Source organism: Eleutherodactylus coqui, chromosome 11, assembly GCF_035609145.1.
Source record: "Eleutherodactylus coqui strain aEleCoq1 chromosome 11, aEleCoq1.hap1, whole genome shotgun sequence".
NCBI classification, from domain to species: domain Eukaryota; kingdom Metazoa; phylum Chordata; class Amphibia; order Anura; family Eleutherodactylidae; genus Eleutherodactylus; species Eleutherodactylus coqui.
In genome coordinates this window covers 142,067,826-142,093,743 of record NC_089847.1, presented here as the reverse complement: position 1 = coordinate 142,093,743, position 25,918 = coordinate 142,067,826, and the positions used below count along the sequence as shown (strand labels likewise).

Genomic DNA, 25,918 nt, shown 5'->3' with positions numbered 1-25,918 from the left:
ATCTATCTGTAGTCTGGGGGTCCGCTACTGTATGTTGGGGGTCTGTCTGTAGTCTTGGCGTCCGGTACTGTATGTTGGGGGTCTATTTGTAGTCTGGGGGTCCAGTACTGTATGTTGGGGTCTGTCTGTAGTCTGGGGGTCCAGTACTGTATGTTGGGGGGTCTGTCTGTAGTCTTGGCGTCCGGTACTGTATGTTGGGGGATCTATCTGTAGTCTGGGGGTCCGCTACTGTATGTTGGGGGTCTGTCTATAGTCTGGGGGTCCAGTACTGTATGTTGGGGTCTGTCTGTTGTCTGGGGGTCCAGTACTGTATGTTGGGGGTCTGTCTGTAGTCTGGGGTCTGGTACTGTATGTTGGGGGGGTCTGTCCATAGTCCGGGGGTCTGGTACTGTATGTTGGGGGTTTGTCTATAGTCTGGGGTCCGGTACTGTATGTTGGGGGTCTGTCTGTAGTCTGGGGGTCCGGTACTGTATGTTGGGGGTCTGTCTGTAGTCTGGGGGTCCGGTACTGTATGTTGGGGGTCGGTCTGTAGTCTGGGGGTCCAGTACTGTATGTTCGGGGGTCGGTCTGTAGTCTGGGGGTCCGGTACTGTATGTTGGGGGTCTGTCTGTAGTCTGGGGGTCCGGTACTGTATGTTGGGGGTCTGTCTGTAGTCTGGGGGTCCAGTACTGTATGTTGGGGGTCTGTCTGTAGTCTGGGGTCTGGTGCTGTATGTTGGGGGTCTATCTGTAGTCTGGGGTCCGGTACTGTATGTAGAGGGTCTATCTGTAGTCTGGCGGTCCGCTACTGTATGTTGGGGGTCTGTCTGTAGTCTGGGGGTCCGCAACTGTAGGTTGGGGGTCTATCTGTAGTCTGGGAGTCCGGTACTATATGTTGGGAGTCTATCTGTAGTCTGGGGGTCCAGTACTGTATGTTGGGGACTGTCTGTAGTCTGGGGGTCCAGTACTGTATGTTGGGGGGTCTGTCTGTAGTCTTGGCGTCCGGTACTGTATGTTGGTGGATCTATCTGTAGTCTGGGGGTCCGCTACTGTATGTTACGGGTCTGTCTGTAGTCTGGGGGTCCGGTACTGTATGTTGGGGGTCTATCTGTAGTCTGGGGGTCCAGTACTGTATGTTGGGGTCTGTCTGTAGTCTGGGGGTCCAGTACTGTATGTTGGGGTCTGTCTGTAGTCTGGGGGTCCAGTACTGTATGTTGGGGATTTGTCTGTAGTCTGGAGTCTGGTACTGTATGTTGGGGGGGTCTGTCCATAGTCCGGGGGTCTGGTACTATATGTTGGGGGTTTGTCTATAGTCTGGGGTCCGGTACTGTATGTTGGGGTCTGTCTGTAGTCTGGGGGTCCAGTACTGTATGTTGGGGATTTGTCTGTAGTCTGGGGATCCGGTACTGTATCTTAGGGGTCTGTTTGTAGTCTGGGGGTCCGGTACTGTATGTTAGGGGTCTGTTTGTAGTCTGGGGGTCCGGTACTGTATGTTAGGGGTCTGTTTGTAGTCTGGGGTCTGGTACTGTATGTTAGGGGGTCTCTGTAGTCTGGGGGTCCAGTACTGTATGTTGGGGATTTGTCTGTAGTCTGGGGATCCGGTACTGTATCTTAGGGGTCTGTTTGTAGTCTGGGGGTCCGGTACTGTATGTTAGGGGTCTGTTTGTAGTCTGGGGGTCCGGTACTGTATGTTAGGGGTCTGTTTGTAGTCTGGGGTCTGGTACTGTATGTTAGGGGGTCTGTCTGTAGTCTGGGGATCCGGTATTGCGTGTTGGTGGTATGTCTATAATCCCAGGGTTCGGTACTGTATGTTAGGGGTCTGTCTGTAGTCTGGGGTCCCGTATTGTGTGTTGGTGGTATGTCTATAATCCCAGGGTTCGGTACTGTATGTTAGAGGTCTGTCTGTAGTCTGAGAGTCTGGTATTGTATGTTAGGGGTCTGTCTTTATTCTAGGGGTCTGGTACTGTATGTTTGGGGTCTGTCTGTAGTCTGGGGTTTCCGGTACTGTATGTTGGGGGTCTGTCTGTAGTCTGGGGGTCCGGTACTGTATGTTGGGGGTCTGTCTGTAGTCTGGGGGTCCGGTACTGTATGTTGGGGGTCGGTCTGTAGTCTGGGGGTCCAGTACTGTATGTTCGGGGGTCGGTCTGTAGTCTGGGGGTCCGGTACTGTATGTTGGGGGTCTGTCTGTAGTCTGGGGGTCCGGTACTGTATGTTGGGGGTCTGTCTGTAGTCTGGGGGTCCAGTACTGTATGTTGAGGGTCTGTCTGTAGTCTGGGGTCTGGTGCTGTATGTTGGGGGTCTATCTGTAGTCTGGGGGTCCGCTACTGTATGTTGGGGGTCTGTCTGTAGTCTGGGGGTCCGTAACTGTAGGTTGGGGGTCTATCTGTAGTCTGGGAGTCCGGTACTGTATGTTGGGGGTCTATCTGTAGTCTGGGGGTCCAGTACTGTATGTTGGGGGTCTATCTGTAGTCTGGGGGTCCAGTACTGTATGTTGGGGACTGTCTGTAGTCTGGGGGTCCAGTACTGTATGTTGGGGGGTCTGTCTGTAGTCTTGGCGTCCGGTACTGTATGTTGGTGGATCTATCTGTAGTCTGGGGGTCCGCTACTGTATGTTACGGGTCTGTCTGTAGTCTGGGGGTCCGCTACTGTATGTTACGGGTCTGTCTGTAGTCTGGGGGTCCGGTACTGTATGTTGGGGGTCTATCTGTAGTCTGGGGGTCCAGTACTGTATGTTGGGGTCTGTCTGTAGTCTGGGGGTCCAGTACTGTATGTTGGGGTCTGTCTGTAGTCTGGGGGTCCAGTACTGTATGTTGGGGGTCTGTCTGTAGTCTGGGGGTCCAGTACTGTATGTTGGGGGTCTGTCTGTAGTCTGGAGTCTGGTACTGTATGTTGGGGGGGTCTGTCCATAGTCCGGGGGTCTGGTACTGTATGTTGGGGGTTTGTCTATAGTCTGGGGTCCGGTACTGTATGTTGGGGGTCTGTCTGTAGTCTGGGGGTCCGGTACTGTATGTTGGGGGTCTGTCTGTAGTCTGGGGGTCCGGTACTGTATGTTGGGGGTCGGTCTGTAGTCTGGGGGTCCAGTACTGTATGTTCGGGGGTCGGTCTGTAGTCTGGGGGTCCGGTACTGTATGTTGGGGGTCTGTCTGTAGTCTGGGGGTCCGGTACTGTATGTTGGGGGTCTGTCTGTAGTCTGGGGGTCCAGTACTGTATGTTGGGGGTCTGTCTATAGTCTGGGGTCTGGTGCTGTATGTTGGGGGTCTATCTGTAGTCTGGGGTCCGGTACTGTATGTAGAGGGTCTATCTGTAGTCTGGCGGTCCGCTACTGTATGTTGGGGGTCTGTCTGTAGTCTGGGGGTCCGCAACTGTAGGTTGGGGGTCTATCTGTAGTCTGGGAGTCCGGTACTGTATGTTGGGGGTCTATCTGTAGTCTGGGGGTCCAGTACTGTATGTTGGGGGTCTATCTGTAGTCTGGGGGTCCAGTACTGTATGTTGGGGGTCTATCTGTAGTCCGAGAGTCCAGTACTATATGTTGGGGGTCTGTCTGTAGTCTGGGGGTCTGGTGCTGTATGTTGGGGGGGGTCTATCTGTAGTCTGGGGGTCCGGTTATGTATGTTAGCGGTCTATCTGTATTCTGGGGGTCCAGTACTGTATGTTGGGGGTCTATCAGTAGTCTGGGGTCTGGTACTGTATGTTGGGGGTCTGTCTGTAGTCTGTCAGTCTGGTGCTGTATGTTGGGGGGTCTATCTGTAGTCTGGGGGTCTGGTACTGTATGTTGGGGGTCTATCTGTAGTCTGGGGGTCTGGTACTGTATGTTAGCGGTCTATCTGAAGTCTGGGGGTCTGGTTATGTATGTTGGGGGTCTATCTGTAGTCTGGGGTCCGGTACTGTATGTTGGGGGTCTGTCTGTAGTCTATCAGTCTGGTGCTGTATGTTGGGGGGTCTATCGTTAGTCTGAGGGACTGGTACTTTATGTTAGGGGTCTATCTGTAGTCTGGGGGTCTAGTACTGCATGTTAGGGGTCTTTCTGTAGTCTGGGGGTCTGGTACTGTATGTTATGGGTCTATCTGTAGTCCGAGGGTCTGCTACTGTATGTTGGGGGTCTGTCTGTAGTCTTGGGGTCTGGTGCTGTATGTTGGGCGTCTATCTGTAATCTGGGGTCTGGTTATGTATGTTAGGGGTCTGTCTGTAGTCTGGGGGTCCAGTAGTGTATGTTGGAGGGCTGTCTGTAGTCTAGCGGTCTGGTACTGTATGTTGGGGGTTTGTCTGTAGTCTGGGGTCCGGTGCTGTATGTTGGGGGTCTATCTGTAGTCTGGGGGTCTGGTACTGTATGTTAGCGGTCTTTCTGTAGTCTGGGGTCCGGTACTGTATGTTATGGGTCTATCTGTAGTCTGAGGGTCTGCTACTGTATGTTGGGGCTCTGTCTGTAGTCTTGGGGTCTTGTGCTGTATGTTGGGGCGTCTATCTGTAATCTGGGGTCTGGTTATGTATGTTAGGGGTCTGTCTGTAGTCTGGGGGTCCGGTACTGTATGTTAGGGGTCTTTCTGTAGTCTGGGGGTCTGGTACTGTATGTTGGGGGTCTGTCTGTAGTCGTGGGGTCTGGTGCTGTATGTTGGGCGTCTATCTGAAGTCTGGGGGTCTGGTACTGTATGTTATGGGTCTATCTGTAGTCTAGCGGTCTGGTACTGTATGTTGGGGGTCTATCTGTAGTCTGGGGTCCGGTACTGTATGTTGGGGGTCTGTCTGTAGTCTATCAGTCTGGTGCTGTATGTTGGGGGGGTCTATCTGTAGTCTGAGGGTCTGGTACTGTATGTTAGGGGTCTTTTTTGTAGTCTGGGGTCCGGTACTGTATGTTATGGGTCTATCTGTAGTCTAGTGGTCTGGTACTGTATGTTGGGGGTCTGTCTGTAGTCTTGGGGTCTGGTGCTGTATGTTGGGCGTCTATCTGTAATCTGGGGTCTGGTTATGTATGTTAGGGGTCTGTCTGTAGTCTGGGGGTCCAGTATTGTATGTTGGAGGACTGTCTGTAGTCTAGCGGTCTGGTACTGTATGTTGGGGGTCTGTCTGTAGTCTTGGGGTCTGGTGCTGTATGTTGGGCGTCTATCTGTAATCTGGGGCCTGGTTATGTATGTTAGGGGTCTGTCTGTAGTCTGGGGGTCCAGTATTGTATGTTGGAGGACTGTCTGTAGTCTAGCGGTCTGGTACTGTATGTTGGGGGTTTGTCTGTAGTCTGGGGTCCGGTACTGTATGTTGGGGGTTTGTCTGTAGTCTGGGGTCTGGTACTGTATGTTGGGGGTTTGTCTGTAGTCTTGGGGTCCAGTATTGTATGTTAGGGGTCTTTCTGTAGTCTAGCGGTCTGGTACTGTATGTTGGGGGTTTGTCTGTAGTCTTGGGGTCTGGTGCTGTATGTTGGGGCGTCTATCTGTAATCTGGGGTCTGGTTATGTATGTTAGGGGTCTGTCTGTAGTCTGGGGGTCCAGTATTGTATGTTAGGGGTCTTTCTGTAGTCTAGCGGTCTGGTACTGTATGTTGGGGGTTTGTCTGTAGTCTTGGGGTCTGGTGCTGTATGTTGGGGCGTCTATCTGTAATCTGGGGTCTGGTTATGTATGTTAGGGGTCTGTCTGTAGTCTGGGGGTCCAGTATTGTATGTTGGAGGACTGTCTGTAGTCTAGCGGTCTGGTACTGTATGTTGGGGGTCTGTCTGTAGTCTTGGGGTCCGGTGCTGTATGTTGGGGGTCTATCTGTAGTTTTGGGGTCCGGTACTGTATGTTAGGGGTCTTTCTGTAGTCTGGGGGTCCAGTATTGTATGTTGGAGGACTGTCTGTAGTCTAGCGGTCTGGTACTGTATGTTGGGGGTTTGTCTGTAGTCTGGGGTCCGGTGCTGTATGTTGGGGGTTGGAAGATACCTATCATGCAGGGTTGGAATGTGGTATTGTTGTAGACATTACATACATGTTCCGTGTTATGATCTGCTATGATTTCGTCTCCTTGCAGTTTTTATGAATGCCGCCATCCCAATGGCCGCTGTGCTCATCGTAAGTATCCGCCAGTCTTCTCATCGCCGCCCCCTACAGTCGCTGCTGCTGACCACAACCCCCCCTTCTGTCCCCATCCAGACCTTTGTTGTCCATGTGCATCTGTTGAGCCGCGACGACTTCTCGCCGGCCGTGGCCTTCGCTTCGCTCTCTCTCTTTCACATCCTGGTGACGCCATTGTTCTTACTCTCCAGTGTGGTCCGCTCCACGGTGAAGGCGTTGGTGAGGTAGGTACTGCAGGGTGGGTGGCAGTCAGGTGAAGGCAGTCATTTCTTGGTTTTTGGTGGTATCTCTGTGTGACCTGCAGGGGGTGCTGCTGCCCGGGGGGGTTATTTATTGACCTCTATGTCGGTAGTGAGGCTTTTATCGAGATGCGTTGAATAATGCGAGTGACGCCATTGTCTGCGCCGTCTTTGGGATGCCGGGTTGGACGGAGAACGCTCGTCAGCGCTATTCTCTGTTCTCGTAGCGTCCAGAAGCTGAGCGAGTTCTTCTCCAGTGAGGAGATCGAGGAGGAGACGGATAAGCTGTTGCTGTCATGTAAGACGGGCCGTCAGAGCAAGTATCAGGCTGTGGTGAGTTACCAGAGCGTAAGCGAATGGCGTGACGCCGACCACCACTGCACTCACTGATGACCTCCCTTCGCAGCCACTCAAGGTGGTCAATCGTAAGCGGCCAATCAGAGATGAGTGGAACACCTGCAGCCACCTGCAACGGAGGCCGGAGACCAACCCCCAAGAGGAGGAGTTCTGTATAAAGGTGAGCGCTGACTCCACAAATGCTGCAACCAAAGTCTATATCCCCCTCCTGGTGGTCTCGCTGCCCTCCTGGGGGGTCTCGCTGCCACTGTGCAATCCATAGGGAATTCTGTGTCCCCTTATAGATGATTCTGAGCTTTCCTATCTACTGTATTTATGCACTAGATAATTCTGTCCCCTATAGATAGTTATGTCCGATATATATAGTCCTGTCCCCCTATAGTAATGCAACCTGCAGATAGTTCTGCCCCCCCATAGATAGTTCTGCCCCCCCCCTATAGATAGTTCTGCCCCCCCCTATAGATAGTTCTGCCCCCCCTATAGATAGTTCTGCCCCCCTATAAATAGTTCTGCCCCCCCCTATAGATAGTTCTGCCCCCCCTATAGATAGTTCTGCCCACCCCCATAGATAGCTCTGCCCCCCCCCCCCCCATAGATAGCTCTGCCCCCCCTATAGATATTCCTGTGCTTTTCTCTTCTGCCTCTATAGGTGAGCAGTGGGTTTTTCACGTGGACCCCTGATGGCGCTCCGGCTTTATCAAACATCGATATCCGGATTCCTCAAGGTGACTTCATTATCTCCCATGATGCTCTGCTCCTCCCACGTCTGCTGGTTTATTTTACCTAGGTGGGAGCACTGGTGAATGTTGTTGCTCTCTGGTGTCATCAGCTTCTTCTGTCTGTGGTAGGATGCACCCTCCTGGGCACTGATGTACATTACGTGACGGCCTGTTCCCTTCCCCCCCAGGTCAGCTAACAATGATCGTCGGACAGGTCGGTTGTGGGAAGTCCTCGCTCTTGTTGGCCGCTCTCGGTGAGATGCACAAGATCTCCGGTGATGTCTACTGGAACAGGTGCTGATACTGAGGTTGGGCGGCAGTCAACAGGCCATAGCCGCCTAACAGGAGGGAGAACAAAAGAACTGAATGGAGATAAGAGCCCTCGGGCTATGAACTGCTTTCAGCTAAGGCTTCATTTGCACACTAAATGGCTTTTAAGTAGCGGAGTAGCTCCCTAACAGTTTATGCAAAATGATCGCTCAAAGCCGCCACTTAATCTGTCGTTTGAGCGATCCTTGCTCCTTGTAAATGACTGACGGACACATTGACTGACTGACTGACTCACCACTAATTCTCTAACTTCCCGATGTCATACAAACATGAAATTTGGCAGGAGCATTCTTTAGGTCCTAAATAGGAAAAGTAAAGGGTCACAACTCGATTATTATTCATTGCTAAGTGCAAAAGTAAGTGCACTCCTATGTAATGTAACTTCCCGCTGTTGTACAAGTGGGAAATTTGGCGCAAGCATTCATTAGGTCCTAATTTAGGAGATTGGGGGGGGGGGCACATTCTGCAGAGAGACATCGGTACATGCAGCCTGAGGAGTATCTAACACTAGTGTATACACTATTCACCGAAAAAGAAAATATTAAAAATTACTAACTTTATTGATTTTATACCTAAAAACTAGACAGATTCAAAACATATATTAGAAAAGGGGTGAAGGTCTGGTTAATGGATGGCAACCAAAGATCCTTGCATCCCAAACCCTTCCCTAGTGATTCTACTATCATCAAGGGTAGCACATAGTGACCCAACCAATATAGGTGTCAGTACAACATGTAGAAGGACCCTCACATAATGACTCAGTAGAATCTCTGGGATTGGGGAGGTATGTCCTTGGTAATTGGTCTGGGAGCCTCTTGGTTAGCTGTCCAGACTGACGGTCATTAACCCATGAGGTAAAGTAATAAGCCGTACTTTTATATATTGCAACACTGTCCTCCAATGTCAGACACACCTTGTTAACAGCCTTTGTCTTCTCTGGTCAGCCCTTCCTTGTAATTAGAGAAACCGGTGCTAACATTAACCCCTCACAGTCCAAAATCCGATTCTTAGAATTTCCGAGAAGCAGTGTGACTTTAGACCGAACAGAAAGGAGGTACATGAATATGGTCAAACAGCCCTTGTCCAGGTAGGTACCTTTAGTGTTTGCAGGACACCTAGTGAGGATTCCAGCTGGCTCCTTCGGCGTAAGATGCCGTGATCACTTGCTGGCTAGCCGGGCAGCGTTGTAGCCGTCGGACTGGTGATGTCGGGCGGCCGGCTGATCCTGCACTAACTCACTCAGTGGATTGATTCTGACTCACTAGTCCCCATCTGCTCCGGCGCGTTTCTACAGTCTGCTGCTCGCAGACCCTGTCATCAGGATACAATGTAACCGGGAGTGGCCGTGAGGACTGGCAGCATTCCCACTAGTGACTGTATACACATTTTATTCCTTGGTTCCTCTGAAGTAACCGTGACTTCATAACATTTTTGTGTGAACAACACGTAAACACCGGCACCAAACTAACTTGGGTGAAGCCGGTTATATCAACTAGTATCTATATATGTAGGTGAAAGCTCTCACTGACTGACTTACCACTAATTCTCTAGCTTCCTGATGTCGTACAAACATGAAATTTGTCACAAGCATTCTTTAGCTTCGAAGCGAGAGGTGGCACATTCTGCAGAGGGACATGGGTACATGCAGCCTGAGGAGAATCTAACTCTCCTATGTGTGTATACATATTTTATTCCTCGGTTCCTCTAAAGTAACCACGACTTCATAACATTTTCTGTGCAAACAACACATAAACACCTGTATCATATTAACTCAGGCGAGGACGGGTATATCAGCTAGTACATATATAATGCACATGAGTCACGGGAAATTAAGCTTCTTATCAGAGAAGTACCGGCGGCCGGCGGCTTGTCTCATAGCTACAGAGGTGATTGAGCAGGTGCGGCGGTGATAAAGGTGTAATGGACCGTGCGCACTCAGACGCTAATCTGTTTACTCAGCAGCAGATTGCCGCCATTCACAGCGCTTAATGAGTTGTGCTTTATTCTACAGCTGCGGCGCCGCTGACGGTGAGACGGCTGAGGACATGAGGTGAGCGCGTGTACTGACCCCCATGGTGTCCAAAGCCACCACTCATTTCACATTGTGCATGCTGACGTCAAACGCAGCTCGGAAAAGGTCTGAGATAGATGGAATGCAGTATGGAAGCGCAAACACAACAAGAGTGCGTGTAGAATAAGGACTGCCATCATACAACAAGACGTGTAGAATAAGGACTGCCATCATCATACAACAAGACGTGTAGAATAAGGACTGCCATCATACAACAAGACGTGTAGAATAAGGACTGCCATCATCATACAAGGCGTGTAGAATAAGGACTGCCATCATCATACAAGACGTGTAGAATAAGGACTGCCATCATCATACAACAAGACGTGTAGAATAAGGACTGCCGTCATCATACAAGGCGTGTAGAATAAGGACTGCCGTCATCATACAAGGCGTGTAGAATAAGGACTGCCATCATACAACAAGACGTGTAGAATAAGGACTGCCATCATACAACAAGACGTGTAGAATAAGGACTGCCATCATACAACAAGACATGTAGAATAAGGACTGCCATCATCATACAACAAGACATGTAGAATAAGGACTGCCATCATCATACAACAAGACGTGTAGAATAAGGACTGCCATCATACAACAAGACGTGTAGAATAAGGACTGCCCTCATCATACAAGGCGTGTAGAATAAGGACTGCCAACATCATGCAACAAGACGTGTAGAATAAGGACTGCCATCATCATACAAGGCGTGTAGAATAAGGACTGCCAACATCATGCAACAAGACGTGTAGAATAAGGACTGCCATCATACAACAAGACGTGTAGAATAAGGACTGCCGTCATCATACAAGGCGTGTAGAATAAGGACTGCCATCATCATACAAGACGTGTAGAATACAGACTGCCGTCATCATACAACAAGACGTGTAGAATAAGGACTGCCGTCATCATACAACAAGGCGTGTAGAATAAGGACTGCCAACATCATGCAACAAGACGTGTAGAATAAGGACTGCCATCATCATACAACAAGGCGTGTAGAATAAGGACTGCCGTCATCATACAATCAAACGTGTAGAATAAGGACTGCCGTCATCATACAACAAGACGTGTAGAATAAGGGCTGCCGTCATCATACAACAAGGCGTGTAGAATAAGGACTGCCCTCATCATACAACAAGACATGTAGAATAAGGACTGCCATCATCATACAATCAAACGTGTAGAATAAGGACTCCCGTCATCAAACAACAAAACGTGTAGAATATGGACTGCCATCATCATACAACAAGACGTGTAGAATAAGGACTGCCCTCATCACACAACAAGGCATGTAGAATAAGGACTGCCATCATCATACAACAAGGCGTGTAGAATACGGACTGCCCTCATCATACAACAAGACGTGTAGAATACGGACTGCCATCATCATACAATCAATTTGTAGAATCAGGACTGCCATCATCATACAACAAGGCGTGTAGAATAAGGACTGCCGTCATCATACAATCAAACGTGTAGAATAAGGACTGCCGTCATCATACAACAAGGCGTGTAGAATAAGGACTGCCGTCATCATACAACAAGGCGTGTAGAATATGGACTGCCATCATCATACAACAAGACGTGTAGAATAAGGACTGCCCTCATCATACAACAAGGCGTGTAGAATACGGACTGCCATCATCATACAATCAATTTGTAGAATCAGGACTGCCATCATCATACAACAAGGCGTGTAGAATAAGGACTGCCGTCATCATACAATCAAACGTGTAGAATAAGGACTGCCGTCATCATACAAGGCGTGTAGAATAAGGACTGCCGTCAACATACAATCAAACGTGTAGAATAAGGACTGCCATCATCATACAACAAGACATGTAGAATAAGGACTGCCGTCATCATACAAGGCGTGTAGAATAAGGACTGCCAACATCATGCAACAAGACGTGTAGAATAAGGACTGCCGTCATCATACAAGGCGTGTAGAATAAGGACTGCCGTCATCATACAAGACGTGTAGAATAAGGACTGCCGTCATCATACAACAAGACGTGTAGAATAAGGACTGCCGTCATCATACAACAAGGCGTGTAGAATAAGGACTGCCAACATCATACAATCAAACGTGTAGAATAAGGACTGCCGTCATCATACAACAAGACGTGTAGAATAAGGACTGCCAACATCATGCAACAAGACGTGTAGAATAAGGACTGCCAACATCATGCAACAAGACGTGTAGAATAAGGACTGCCAACATCATACAATCAAACGTGTAGAATAAGGACTGCCGTCATCATACAACAAGGCGTGTAGAATATGGACTGCCATCATCATACAACAAGACGTGTAGAATAAGGACTGCCCTCATCATACAACAAGACATGTACAATAAGGACTGCCATCATCATACAATCAAACGTGTAGAATAAGGACTGCCGTCATCATACAACAAGGCGTGTAGAATAAGGACTGCCATCATCATACAACAAGACGTGTAGAATAAGGACTGCCCTCATCATACAACAAGGCATGTAGAATAAGGACTGCCATCATCATACAACAAGGCGTGTAGTATAAGGACTGCCCTCATCATACAACAAGGCATGTAGAATACGGACTGCCATCATCATACAATCAATTTGTAGAATCAGGACTGCCATCATCATACAACAAGGCGTGTAGAATAAGGACTGCCGTCATCATACAATCAAACGTGTAGAATAAGGACTGCCGTCATCATACAACAAGGCGTGTAGAATAAGGACTGCCCTCATCATACAACAAGGCGTGTAGAATAAGGACTGCCATCATCATACAACAAGGCGTGTAGTATAAGGACTGCCCTCATCATACAACAAGGCATGTAGAATACGGACTGCCATCATCATACAATCAATTTGTAGAATCAGGACTGCCATCATCATACAACAAGGCGTGTAGAATAAGGACTGCCGTCATCATACAATCAAACGTGTAGAATAAGGACTGCCGTCATCATACAACAAGGCGTGTAGAATAAGGACTGCCGTCATCATACAACAAGGCGTGTAGAATATGGACTGCCATCATCATACAACAAGACGTGTAGAATAAGGACTGCCCTCATCATACAACAAGGCGTGTAGAATAAGGACTGCCATCATCATACAACAAGGCGTGTAGTATAAGGACTGCCCTCATCATACAACAAGGCATGTAGAATACGGACTGCCATCATCATACAATCAATTTGTAGAATCAGGACTGCCATCATCATACAACAAGGCGTGTAGAATAAGGACTGCCGTCATCATACAATCAAACGTGTAGAATAAGGACTGCCGTCATCATACAACAAGGCGTGTAGAATAAGGACTGCCATCATCATACAACAAGGCGTGTAGAATAAGGACTGCCGTCATCATACAACAAGGCGTGTAGAATATGGACTGCCATCATCATACAACAAGGCGTGTAGAATAAGGACTGCCATCATCATACAATCAAACGTGTAGAATATGGACTGCCATCATCATGCAACAAGACGTGTAGAATACGGACTGCCGTCATCATACAACAAGACGTGTAGAATACGGACTGCCCTCATCATGCAACAAGACGTGTAGAATACGGACTGCCGTCATCATACAACAAGACGTGTAGAATAAGGACTGCCCTCATCATACAACAAGGCGTGTAGAATACGGACTTCCGTCATCATACAACAAGATGTGTAGAATACGAACTGCCCTCATAATACAACAAGACATGTAGAATAGGGACTGCCATCATCATACAACAAGGCGTGTAGAATATGGACTGCCCTCATCATACAACAAGACGTGTAGAATACGGACTGCCGTCATCATACAACAAGACGTGTAGAATACGAACTGCCCTCATAATACAACAAGACGTGTAGAATACGGACTGCCGTCATCATACAACAAGACGTGTAGAATAAGGACTGCCCTCATCATACAACAAGGCGTGTAGAATACGGACTGCCCTCATCATACAACAAGGCGTGTAGAATACGGACTGCCCTCATCATACAACAAGACGTGTAGAATAGGGACTGCCATCATCATACAACAAGGCGTGTAGAATAAGGACTGCCCTCATCATACAACAAGGCGTGTAGAATACGGACTGCCATCATCATACAACAAGACGTGTAGAATACGGACTGCCATCATCATACAACAAGGCGTGTAGAATATGGACTGCCATCATCCTACAACAAGACGTGTAGAATACGGACTGCCCTCATGCAACAAGGCGTGTAGAATAGGGACTGCCATCATCATACAAGCAACATGTAGAATATAGACTGCCGTCATCATACAACAAGGCGTGTAGAATACGGACTGCCCTCATCATACAACAAGGCGTGTAGAATACGGACTGCCCTCATCATACAACAAGGCGTGTAGAATAAGGACTGCCATCATCATACAACAAGGCGTGTAGAATACGGACTGCCCTCATCATGCAACAAGACGTGTAGAATAAGGACTGCCATCATAATACAACAAGACGTGTAGAATAAGGACTGCCATCATCATACAACAAGGCGTGTAGAATAAGGACTGCCGTCATCATACAACAAGGCATGTACAATACGGACTGCCCTCATCATACAACAAGGCGTGTAGAATACGGACTGCCGTCATCATACAACAAGGCGTGTAGAATAAGGACTGCCATCATCATACAACAAGGCGTGTAGAATAAGGACTGCCGTCATCATACAACAAGGCATGTAGAATACGGACTGCCGTCATCATACAACAAGGCGTGTAGAATACGGACTGCCATCATCATACAACAAGGCGTGTAGAATAAGGACTGCCGTCATCATACAGCAAGGCGTGTAGAATACGGACTGCCTTCATCATACAACATTAGACAATAATACCGCCCGACGCCCTCCGTTCCGCTGCTGATGTCAGTCTTGCGGTTTATAAGTAATAATGTGCCGATGTTAACGAGTGCCGGACTGAAGCCCCCCGGGGAAGAGCCTGCCATGCAGAAATGTCCGCCGACGGCTGCCGTCCCGTGTAGAAGGTCCCTTACAATTCACAAAGATCCCCAGGTCCGGTTCTGTGGAGCAGCCGAGGCTCTTCCCAACATTCATCATATGTAGAGATTGGCGCAGTCAGTGGGCGGAGTCTGGAACGTTTCGCCTTGTTCTTGCATGTCTGTCTCTTGTCTTACAGTGCGGAGCGGGAAGCGGCCATGGATGTGGAGATCAGGTGATTTATGTTTCCAGTTCATCATTCTCGCTACCTGCATGAAGGTCAAGTCATCAGAAGCGCGACCGACCGCACTAACTCCTCCCACTGCGCCATGCATGTAACACAAACAAAAGGATTTCATCAACCCCCAACACCCACAGAAATATTACCAAGAAAGGGGCATTCCTTCCTGCGCTGATTGGCACAGCCGGGGTTAAGTAGACGTGGTCTGGACGGCGGGTGTCCCATGGGAGGGGATGATGGGAATGTAGTTGTTGGGTTTTAATTAGATTGAACTGTCCGAATGCCAACGCAATTATTCAGCGCACAGGAGACGCTCCATCGCGGTCACATGTATGTGAATGACCCGTGTGTATGGCGGCTCGCCGTTGTGTCTCCCTACAAAGTGTAATGCTGCCACGACACAAAGAGCTCACCCTCCATGACCGTACCCACAGGAGACCCGCCACACCGTGTCATGTCTGCAGAGCCAGACCGCCGACAAAAAGGGAAGGTAGGGAGGGAAAGGGGGCAATGATCTGGAGGAGGGAAGTGAGGGGAAACTGATCACATGTGCTGATGACACAAAGCTAGGAGGGATAGCTAACACTAGGGAAGAGAGAGTATTCAAAAAGATCTAGAAAAGCTTGCACAGTGGTCAGCGACTAACAGAATGATATTTAACAAGGAGAAATGCAAAGTCCTACATCTGGGCAAGAAAAATGAAGAAAGCCATACAGAATGGGAGGAATTGGGCTGAGCAGCAGCACATGTGAAAAAGACTTGGGTATACTAATAGATCATAGACTGAACATGAGTCAACAATGTGATGCAGCAGCCAAAAAGGCAAACACAATTCTGGGATGTATTAAGAGAAGCATAGAGTCTAGATCACGTGAGGTCATTATCCCCTCTACTCTTCCTTAGTCAGACCTCATCTGGAATACTGGGTCCAGTTCTGAGATGTATTAAGAGAAGCATAGATTCTAGATCACGTGAGGTCATTATCCCCCTCTACTCTTCCTTAGTCAGACCTCATCTGGAATACTGGGTCCAGTTCTGGGCACCCCACTTTAAAAAAGATATAGATAAACTGCAGCAAGTTCAGAGAAGAGTTACTAAGATGGTGAGCGGTCTGCAAATCATGTCCTATGAGGAACGGTTAAAGGATCTGGGAGTGTTTAGCAGAAGAGAAGGCTGAGAGGAGACTTAATAGCTGTCTACAAATATCTGAAGGGCTGTCACAGTGCAGAGGGATCAGCCCTATTCTCATCTGTACAAGGAAAGACTAGAAGCAATGGGATGAAACTGAAAGGGAGGAGACACAGATTAGATATTAGACAGTGAGGGGATCAATGAGTGGAACAGGTTGCCATGGGAGGTGGGGAGTTCTCCTCCAATGGAAGTGTTGGACCACATGACCATGGAGGACCCTTCCAACTCTACCAGTCTATGATTCTAAAGTGCTGGATGAAGGGGGAAGGTTATCTAATATGGAAAGAGAAAAGGCTCCGAGTCTCACTTTAATCAATACCTGTAATCAATGTTTGTTCCTGCGGGGGGCTGCATCTAGAGCTCTATGTACCCCTGAGGACACCGGTGGTCTGCTGGAACATATCGGGAGGCTCTAACTTCAGGCTGCAGGCATTTATCTCCTTACTACTGATTGCCGTACCTCTGATAGCAGTCAGTGACTAGTGTTATATGACCACTAGCTCACATGGTTATACTGGTTTCTATGACTCAGTGTGGCGGGCCGGTGGGGTGAGCGCTAGCGCCCCCATTCCTGGTGACGTGTATATACACCCCCTGTATTCAGTGAGGCGGTGGTTTATATGTTCGGGGTCTGTAGAAGCATTCTGCTGCGGCCGCAGGTCTCTTCATTCTATCTTTTTGAGGTGGTTAATGTTTATTTTTAAAAGGATCCACTGAGGGGCGCTGGTTCTGGCAAATAAGGAGGGATGGTAGGGAATGACGGGAGGCAAGTGCTGGAAGGAGGGAGGAAGACGAGCAAGGTGCAAGTGGCAAGTGCTGAAGAAGGGGTTAGGACAAGGAGGAAAGGTAGGGAGTGACGGAGCTAGGTAAAGGAAGGAAGGTAGAAAAAGAAGGTAAGTTCAAGAGGAAGGAAGAGGAGGGAAAGTAGAGAGCGAGCAGAGGCAAGTGCAAGAGGAAGGAAGAGGAGGGAAGGTGGGGAGCGAGCAGAGGCAAGTGCAAGAGGGAGGGAAGAGGTAAGGTGGAGAGCGAGCAGAGGCAAGTGCAAGAGGGAGGGAAGAGGTAAGGTGGAGAGCGAGCAGAGGCAAGTGCAAGAGGAAGGAAGAGGAGGGAAGGTAGAGAGCGAGCAGAGGCAAGTGCAAGAGGAAGGAAGATGAGGGAAGGTGGAGAGCGAGCAGAGGCAAGTGCAAGAGGGAGGGAAGAGGTAAGGTGGAGAGCGAGCAGAGGCAAGTGCAAGAGGGAGGGAAGAGGTAAGGTGGAGAGCGAGCAGAGGCAAGTGCAAGAGGAAGGAAGAGGAGGGAAGGTGGAGAGCGAGCAGAGGCAAGTGCAAGAGGAAGGAAGAGGAGGGAAGGTAGAGAGCGAGCAGAGGCAAGTGCAAGAGGAAGGAAGAGGAGGGAAGGTGGAGAGCGAGCATAGGCAAGTGCAAGAGGAAGAAAGAGGAGGGAAGGTAGAGAGCGAGCAGAGGCAAGTGCAAGAGGAAGGAAGAGGAGGGAAGGTGGAGAGCGAGCAGAGGCAAGTGCAAAAGGAAGAAAGAGGAGGGAAGTTAGAGAGCGAGCAGAGGCAAGTGCAAGAGGAAGGAAGAGGAGGGAAGGTAGAGAGCGAGCAGAGGCAAGTGCAAGAGGAAGGAAGAGGAGGGAAGGTGGAGAGCGAGCAGAGGCAAGTGCAAGAGGGAGGGAAGAGGTAAGGTGGAGAGCGAGCAGAGGCAAGTGCAAGAGGGAGGCAAGAGGTAAGGTGGAGAGCGAGCAGAGGCAAGTGCAAGAGGAAGGAAGAGGAGGGAAGTTAGAGAGCGAGCAGAGGCAAGTGCAAGAGGAAGGAAGAGGAGGGAAGGTGGAGAGCGAGCATAGGCAAGTGCAAGAGGAAGAAAGAGGAGGGAAGGTAGAGAGCGAGCAGAGGCAAGTGCAAGAGGAAGGAAGAGGAGGGAAGGTGGAGAGCGAGCAGAGGCAAGTGCAAGAGGAAGGAAGAGAAGGGAAGGTAGAGAGCGAGCAGAAGCAAGTGCAAGAGGAAGGAAGAGGAGGGAAGGTAGAGAGCAAGCAGAGGCAAGTGCAAGAGGAAGGAAGAGGAGGGAAGGTGGAGAGCGAGCAGAGGCAAGTGCAAGAGGGAGGGAAAAGGTAAGCTAGAGAGCGAGCAGAGGCAAGTGCAAGAGGAGGGAAGGTAGAGAGCGAGCAGAGGCAAGTGCAAGAGGGAGGGAAAAGGTAAGCTAGAGAGCGAGCAGAGGCAAGTGCAAGAGGATGGAAGAGAAGGGAAGCTAGAGAGCGAGCAGAGGCAAGTGCAAGACGAAGGAAGAGGAGGGAAGGTGGAGAGCGAGCAGAGGCAAGTGCAAGAGGAAGGAAGAGAAGGGAAGGTAGAGAGCAAGCAGAGGCAAGTGCAAGAGGAATAAAAAGGAGGGAAGGTAGAGAGCGAGCAGAGGCAAGTGCAAGAGGAAGGAAGAGGAGGGAAGGTAGGGAGCAAGCAGAGGCAAGTGCAAGAGGAAGGAAGAGGAGGGAAGGTAGAGAGCAAGCAGAGGCAAGTGCAAGAGGAAGGAAAAGGAGGGAAGGTAGAGAGTGAGCAGAGGCAAGTGCAAGAGGAAGGAAGAGGAGGTAAGGTGGAGAGCGAGCAGAGGCAAGTGCAAGAGGAAGGAAGAGGAGGGAAGGTGGAGAGCGAGCATAGGCAAGTGCAAGAGGAAGAAAGAGGAGGGAAGGTAGAGAGCGAGCAGAGGCAAGTGCAAGAGGAAGGAAGAGGAGGGAAGGTGGAGAGCGAGCAGAGGCAAGTGCAAGAGGAAGGAAGAGGAGGGAAGGTGGAGAGCGAGCAGAGGCAAGTGCAAGAGGAAGGAAGAGAAGGGAAGGTAGAGAGCGAGCAGAGGCAAGTGCAAGAGGAAAAAAGAGGAGGGAAGGTAGAGAGCGAGCAGAGGCAAGTGCAAGAGGAAGGAAGAGGAGGGAAGGTGGAGAGCGAGCAGAGGCAAGTGCAAGACGACGGAAGAGGAGGGAAGGTGGAGAGCGAGCAGAGGCAAGTGCAAGAGGAAGGAAGAGAAGGGAAGGTAGACAGCAAGCAGAGGCAAGTGCAAGAGGAATAAAGAGGAGGGAAGGTAGAGAGCGAGCAGAGGCAAGTGCAAGAGGAAGGAAGAGGAGGGAAGGTAGGGAGCGAGCAGAGGCAAGTGCAAGAGGAAGGAAGAGGAGGGAAGGTAGGGAGCAAGCAGAGGCAAGTGCAAGAGGAAGGAAGAGGAGGGAAGGTAGAGAGCGAGCAGAGGCAAGTGCAAGAGGGAGGGAAAAGGTAAGCTAGAGAGCGAGCAGAAGCAAGTGCAAGAGGGAGGGAAAAGGTAAGCTAGAGAGCGAGCAGAAGCAAGTGCAAGAGGGAGGGAAAAGGTAAGCTAGAGAGCAAGCAGAGGCAAGTGCAAGAGGAAGGAAGAGGAGGGAAGGTAGAGAGCGAACAGAGGCAAGTGCAAGAGGAAGGTAGAGGAGGGAAGGTAGAGAGCGAGCAGAGGCAAGTGCAAGAGGGAGGGAAAAGGTAAGCTAGAGAGCAAGCAGAGGCAAGTGCAAGAGGAAGGTAAAGGAGGTAAGGTAGAGAGCGAGCAGAGGCAAGTGCAAGAGGAAGGAAGAGGAGGTAAGGTAGAGAGTGAGCAGAGGCAAGGGAGAAGGGCAAGTTGGAAGAGAGAGCAGAAGGTCCAGCACATTTCTGTGTTCTTAGAGCCCACATTCGGCACTCCTGGCCCACCGCTCACACCAGGCCCAATATATTTTGCACAGATACAGTTTACAAAACAATCTTTATGGTCATTTATTATTGTACTCCCCCCAACCCCCATAAGTATTTCCTGCGGCTACTGAGATCCAGGAAGCCCCCAGCAAGGCCACATGCCGGGGAGTCTGGAGCCGCTCCCGGCCCGACCACAGCTACATTGTAGCGACCCTTCAGAACTCTTCAGTGTTTGCCCCGAGTTTCACCGTCGAGTCCTGGAGCAGCACCCTCTAATCTCCTCCTGCCCCTTTAAGGCCGGTGGGTGGTGGAGTAGAAGGATTGAATAACTATGTGACCCCCCCCCCCCCCCCCCTCACCTAGTTGTAGTGTTATGTGGGGGGTAGAAGTCTCATCCGGGTAAATTTCCTGCAGTTTGATGGACTTTGTCATGGAGACTCTCACTTCGGGTTTATAGGGGGTAAGTGGCAGGCGCGGGCCCCGGGGGCCTTGTTACCCATCATCCATTATCAGCTCCATCGCATGTGATCTGCCCTGACACTCGCTGGGCAGTACAGCGGATGCTTGTCAGTGCCATGTCCCTTGACCAAGGAGCTTGCACTCCATTGGAGCCCCACATCATTCTAACCCTCTGTGTTGCAGAAGGAGGGGACCTGTAGCATACGCCTCCCAGAAGCCCTGGCTCCTCAATGCAACCGTGGAAGAAAACATCACATTTGAGAGTCCCTTCAATAAACAGAAGTAAGATTCCACTGGCTGGTGTGTATTTCTGGGAGGGGTCTGTCCGCAGGGTGAGGGTGGCACAGCTGGTTCTGTCATTATAAAGCCAAGTATCGATAGCGCTTACAGAACCGGCTCCGCAGCTGCTTGAAGTGGGGCCGGGAATATACTGAAATTACAGGGAGGGGGAGGGGAGGCAAGTGGCAACAGAGCAGATCTGGGATTCTCCTGGCGAGGGGGGCACAGACTTCCCTTCATGTCATGACCCCCCCCATCAATCCGAGAACATATTTGCTCTCTTATTGTCATACATGAGGGTCTTTCTTCCAGAAAAGGAGTGAAAACAATGAGGACTTGCACATCAGCTCGCCCCGACGCACTCTTTAACCCCGCAGACGCTGCAGTCATTACTGACTGAGACTTCGAAACCTTTCTGCAGAAAATTTTAAAACGTTTTTTTTCCCTCATACAAGAAAGAAAAAAAAAAGTGCACATAACTTGTACCGCCGCATCGTAACAACCCGCACTATAGCCCATTCTAACAACCCGCACTATAGCCCATCCTAACAACCCGCACTATAGCCCATCCTAACAACCCGCACTATAGCCCATTCTAACAACCCGCACTATAGCCCATTCTAACAACCCGCACTATAGCCCATCCTAACAACCCGCACTATAGCCCATCCTAACAACCCGCACTATAGCCCATCCTAACAACCCGCACTATAGTCCATCCTAACAACCCGCACTATAGTCCATCCTAACAACCTGCATTGTAACCCATCCTAACAACCCGCACTATAGTCCATCGTAACAACCCGCACTATAGCCCATCCTAACAACCCGCACTATAGTCCATCCTAACAACCCGCACTATAGTCCATCCTAACAACCTGCATTGTAACCCATCCTAACAACCCGCACTATAGGCCATCCTAACAACCGACACTATAACCCATCCTAACAACCCGCACTATAGTCCACCCTAACACACCGCACTATAGTCCATCCTAACAACCCGCACTATAACCCATCCTAACAACCCGCACTATAGCCGCATCGTAACAACCGGCACTATAGTCCATCCTAACAACCCGCACTATAACCCATCCTAACAACCCGCATTGTAACCCATCCTAACAACCCGCACTATAGCCCATCCTAACAACCCGCACTATAGCCCATCCTAACAACCCGCATTGTAATCCATCCTAACAACCCGCACTATAGTCCATCCTAACAACCCGCACTATAGTCCATCCTAACAACCCGCACTATAGTCCATCCTAACAACCCGCACTATAGTCCATCCTAACAACCCGCACTATAGCCCATCCTAACAACCCGCACTATAACCCATCCTAACAACCCGCACTATAACCCATCCTAACAACCGGCACTATAGCCCATCCTAACAACCCGCACTATAGCCCATCCTAACAACCCGCACTATAGCCCATCCTAACAACCCGCACTATAGCCCATCCTAACAACCCGCACTATAACCCATCCTAACAACCGGCACTATAGCCCATCCTAACAACCCGCACTATAACCCATCCTAACAACCGGCACTATAGCCCATCCTAACAACCCGCACTATAGCCCATCCTAACAACCCGCACTATAGCCCATCCTAACAACCCGCACTATAGCCCATCCTAACAACCCGCACTATAGGCCATCCTAACAACCCGCACTATAGGCCATCCTCACAACCCGCACTATAGCCCATCCTAACAACCCGCACTATAACCCATCCTAACAACCCGCACTATAGCCCATCCTAACAACCCGCACTATAGCCCATCCTAACAACCCGCACTATAACCCATCCTAACAACCCGCACTATAGCCCATCCTAACAACCCGCACTATAACCCATCCTAACAACCGGCACTATAGCCCATCCTAACAACCCGCACTATAGCCCATCCTAACAACCCGCACTATAGCCCATCCTAACAACCCGCACTATAGCCCATCCTAACAACCCGCACTATAGCCCATCCTAACAACCCACACTATAGCCCATCCTAACAACCCGCATTGTAACCCATCCTAACAACCCGCATTGTAACCCATCCTAACAACCCGCATTGTAACCCATCCTAACAACCCGCACTATAGCCCATCCTAACAACCCGCACTATAGCCCATCCTAACAACCCGCACTATAGCCCATCCTAACAACCCGCACTATAACCCATCCTAACAACCCGCACTATAGTCCATCCTAACAACCCGCACTATAGTCCATCCTAACAACCCGCACTATAGTCCATCCTAACAACCCGCACTATAGCCCATCCTAACAACCCGCACTATAACCCATCCTAACAACCCGCACTATAACCCATCCTAACAACCGGCACTATAGCCCATCCTAACAACCCGCACTATAGCCCATCCTAACAACCCGCACTATAGCCCATCCTAACAACCCGCACTATAGCCCATCCTAACAACCCGCATTGTAACCCATCCTAACAACCCGCACTATAGCCCATCCTAACAACCCGCACTATAGCCCATCCTAACAACCCGCACTATAGCCCATCCTAACAACCCGCACTATAGCCCATCCTAACAACCCGCATTGTAATCCATCCTAACAACCCGCACTATAGTCCATCCTAACAACCCGCACTATAGCCCATCCTAACAACCCGCACTATAGTCCATCCTAACAACCCGCACTATAACCCATCCTAACAACCCGCACTATAGCCCATCCTAACAACCCGCACTATAACCCATCCTAACAACCCGCACTATAGTCCATCCTAACAACCCGCACTATAGTCCATCCTAACAACCCGCACTATAGCCCATCCTAACAACCCGCACTATAACCCATCCTAACAACCCGCACTATAACCCATCCTAACAACCGGCACTATAGCCCATCCTAACAACCCGCACTATAGCCCATCCTAACAACCCGCACTATAGCCCATCCTAACAACCCGCACTATAGCCCATCCTAACAACCCGCACTATAACCCATCCTAACAACCCGCACTATAGCCCATCCTAACAACCCGCACTATAGCCCATCCTAACAACCCGCACTATAGCCCATCCTAACAACCCGCACTATAGCCCATCCTAACAACCTGCACTGTAACCCATCCTAACAACCCGCACTGTAACCCATCCTAACAACCTGCATTGTAACCCATCCTAACAACCCGCACTATAGGCCATCCTAACAACCCGCACTATAACCCATCCTAACAACCCACATTGTAACCCATCCTAACAACCCGCACTATAGCCCATCCTAACAACCCGCACTATAGCCCATCCTAACAACCCGCACTATAGGCCATCCTAACAACCCGCACTATAACCCATCCTAACAACCCGCACTATAGCCCATCCTAACAACCCGCACTATAGCCCATCCTAACAACCCGCACTATAGTCCATCCTAACAACCCGCACTATAGCCCATCCTAACAACCCGCACTGTAACCCATCCTAACAACCCGCATTGTAACCCATCCTAACAACCCGCACTATAGCCCATCCTAACAACCCGCACTATAGCCCATCCTAACAACCCGCATTGTAATCCATCCTAACAACCCGCACTATAGCCCATCCTAACAACCCGCACTATAGCCCATCCTAACAACCCGCACTATAGCCCATCCTAACAACCCGCATTGTAACCCATCCTAACAACCCGCACTATAGCCCATCCTAACAACCCGCACTGTAACCCATCCTAACAACCCGCACTATAGCCCATCCTAACAACCCGCACTATAGCCCATCCTAACAACCCGCACTATAGGCCATCCTAACAACCCGCACTATAACCCATCCTAACAACCCGCACTATAGTCCATCGTAACAACCCGCACTATAGTCCATCCTAACAACCCGCACTATAGCCCATCCTAACAACCCGCACTATAGCCCATCCTAACAACCCGCACTATAGCCCATCCTAACAACCCGCACTATTGTCCATCCTAACAACCCGCACTATAGCCCATCCTAACAACCCGCACTATAGCCCATCCTAACAACCCGCACTATAGTCCATCCTAACAACCCGCACTATAGGCCATCCTAACAACCCGCACTATAGTCTATCCTAACAACCCGCACTATAGCCGCATCCTAACAACCCGCACTATAGTCTATCCTAACAACCCGCACTATAGTCCATCCTAACAACCCGCACTATAACCCATCCTAACAACCAGCACTATAGCCCATCCTAACAACCCGCACTATAGTCCATCGTAACAACCCGCACTATAGTCCACCCTAACACACCGCACTATAGTCCATCCTAACAACCCGCACTATAACCCATCCTAACAACCCGCACTATAGCCGCATCGTAACAACCGGCACTATAGTCCATCCTAACAACCCGCACTATAACCCATCCTAACAACCCGCACTATAGCCCATCGTAACAACCCGCACTATAGTCCATCCTAAAAACTCGCACTATAGCCGCATCCTAACAACCCGCACTATAGTCCATCCTAACAACCCGCACTATAGCCCATCTTAACAACCCGCATTGTAACCCATCCTAACAACCCGCACTATAGCCCATCCTAACAACCCGCACTATAGCCCATCCTAACAACCCGCACTATAGTCCATCCTAACAACCCGCACTATAGTCCATCCTAACAACCCGCACTATAGCCCATCCTAACAACCCGCACTGTAACCCATCCTAACAACCCGCACTATAGCCCATCCTAACAACCCGCACTATAGCCCATCCTAACAACCCGCACTATAGCCCATCCTAACAACCCGCACTATAGCCCATCCTAACAACCCGCACTATAGCCCATCCTAACAACCCGCATTGTAATCCATCCTAACAACCCGCACTATAGTCCATCCTAACAACCCGCACTATAGTCCATCCTAACAACCCGCACTATAGTCCATCCTAACAACCCGCACTATAGTCCATCCTAACAACCCGCACTATAGTCCATCCTAACAACCCGCACTATAACCCATCCTAACAACCCGCACTATTGTCCATCCTAACAACCCGCACTATAGCCCATCCTAACAACCCGCACTATAGCCCATCCTAACAACCCGCACTATAGCCCATCCTAACAACCCGCACTATAGCCCATCCTAACAACCCGCACTATAACCCATCCTAACAACCGGCACTATAACCCATCCTAACAACCGGCACTATAGTCCATCCTAACAACCCGCACTATAGGCCATCCTAACAACCGGCACTATAGCCCATCCTAACAACCGGCACTATAGCCCATCCTAACAACCCGCACTATAGCCCATCCTAACAACCCGCACTATAGCCCATCCTAACAACCCGCACTATAGCCCATCCTAACAACCCGCACTATAGCCCATCCTAACAA

The 25,918-nt window shown here is 49.8% G+C and overlaps 1 protein-coding gene across 1 annotated transcript in view; it reads left to right on the top strand.

The window, feature by feature from the left end:
- Positions 1-25,918, top strand: part of ABCC8 (ATP binding cassette subfamily C member 8) — a 166,353-nt gene that overhangs the window by 82,404 nt on the left and 58,031 nt on the right. Inside the window, exons 11-19 of the mRNA XM_066583718.1 lie at positions 5,970-6,010; positions 6,092-6,237; positions 6,480-6,585; positions 6,659-6,769; positions 7,259-7,334; positions 7,517-7,622; positions 9,670-9,708; positions 14,901-14,936; positions 20,442-20,540. Of these exons, the coding sequence (XP_066439815.1) occupies positions 5,970-6,010; positions 6,092-6,237; positions 6,480-6,585; positions 6,659-6,769; positions 7,259-7,334; positions 7,517-7,622; positions 9,670-9,708; positions 14,901-14,936; positions 20,442-20,540 (760 nt within the window). The remainder of the gene's footprint in view (positions 1-5,969; positions 6,011-6,091; positions 6,238-6,479; positions 6,586-6,658; positions 6,770-7,258; positions 7,335-7,516; positions 7,623-9,669; positions 9,709-14,900; positions 14,937-20,441; positions 20,541-25,918) is intronic.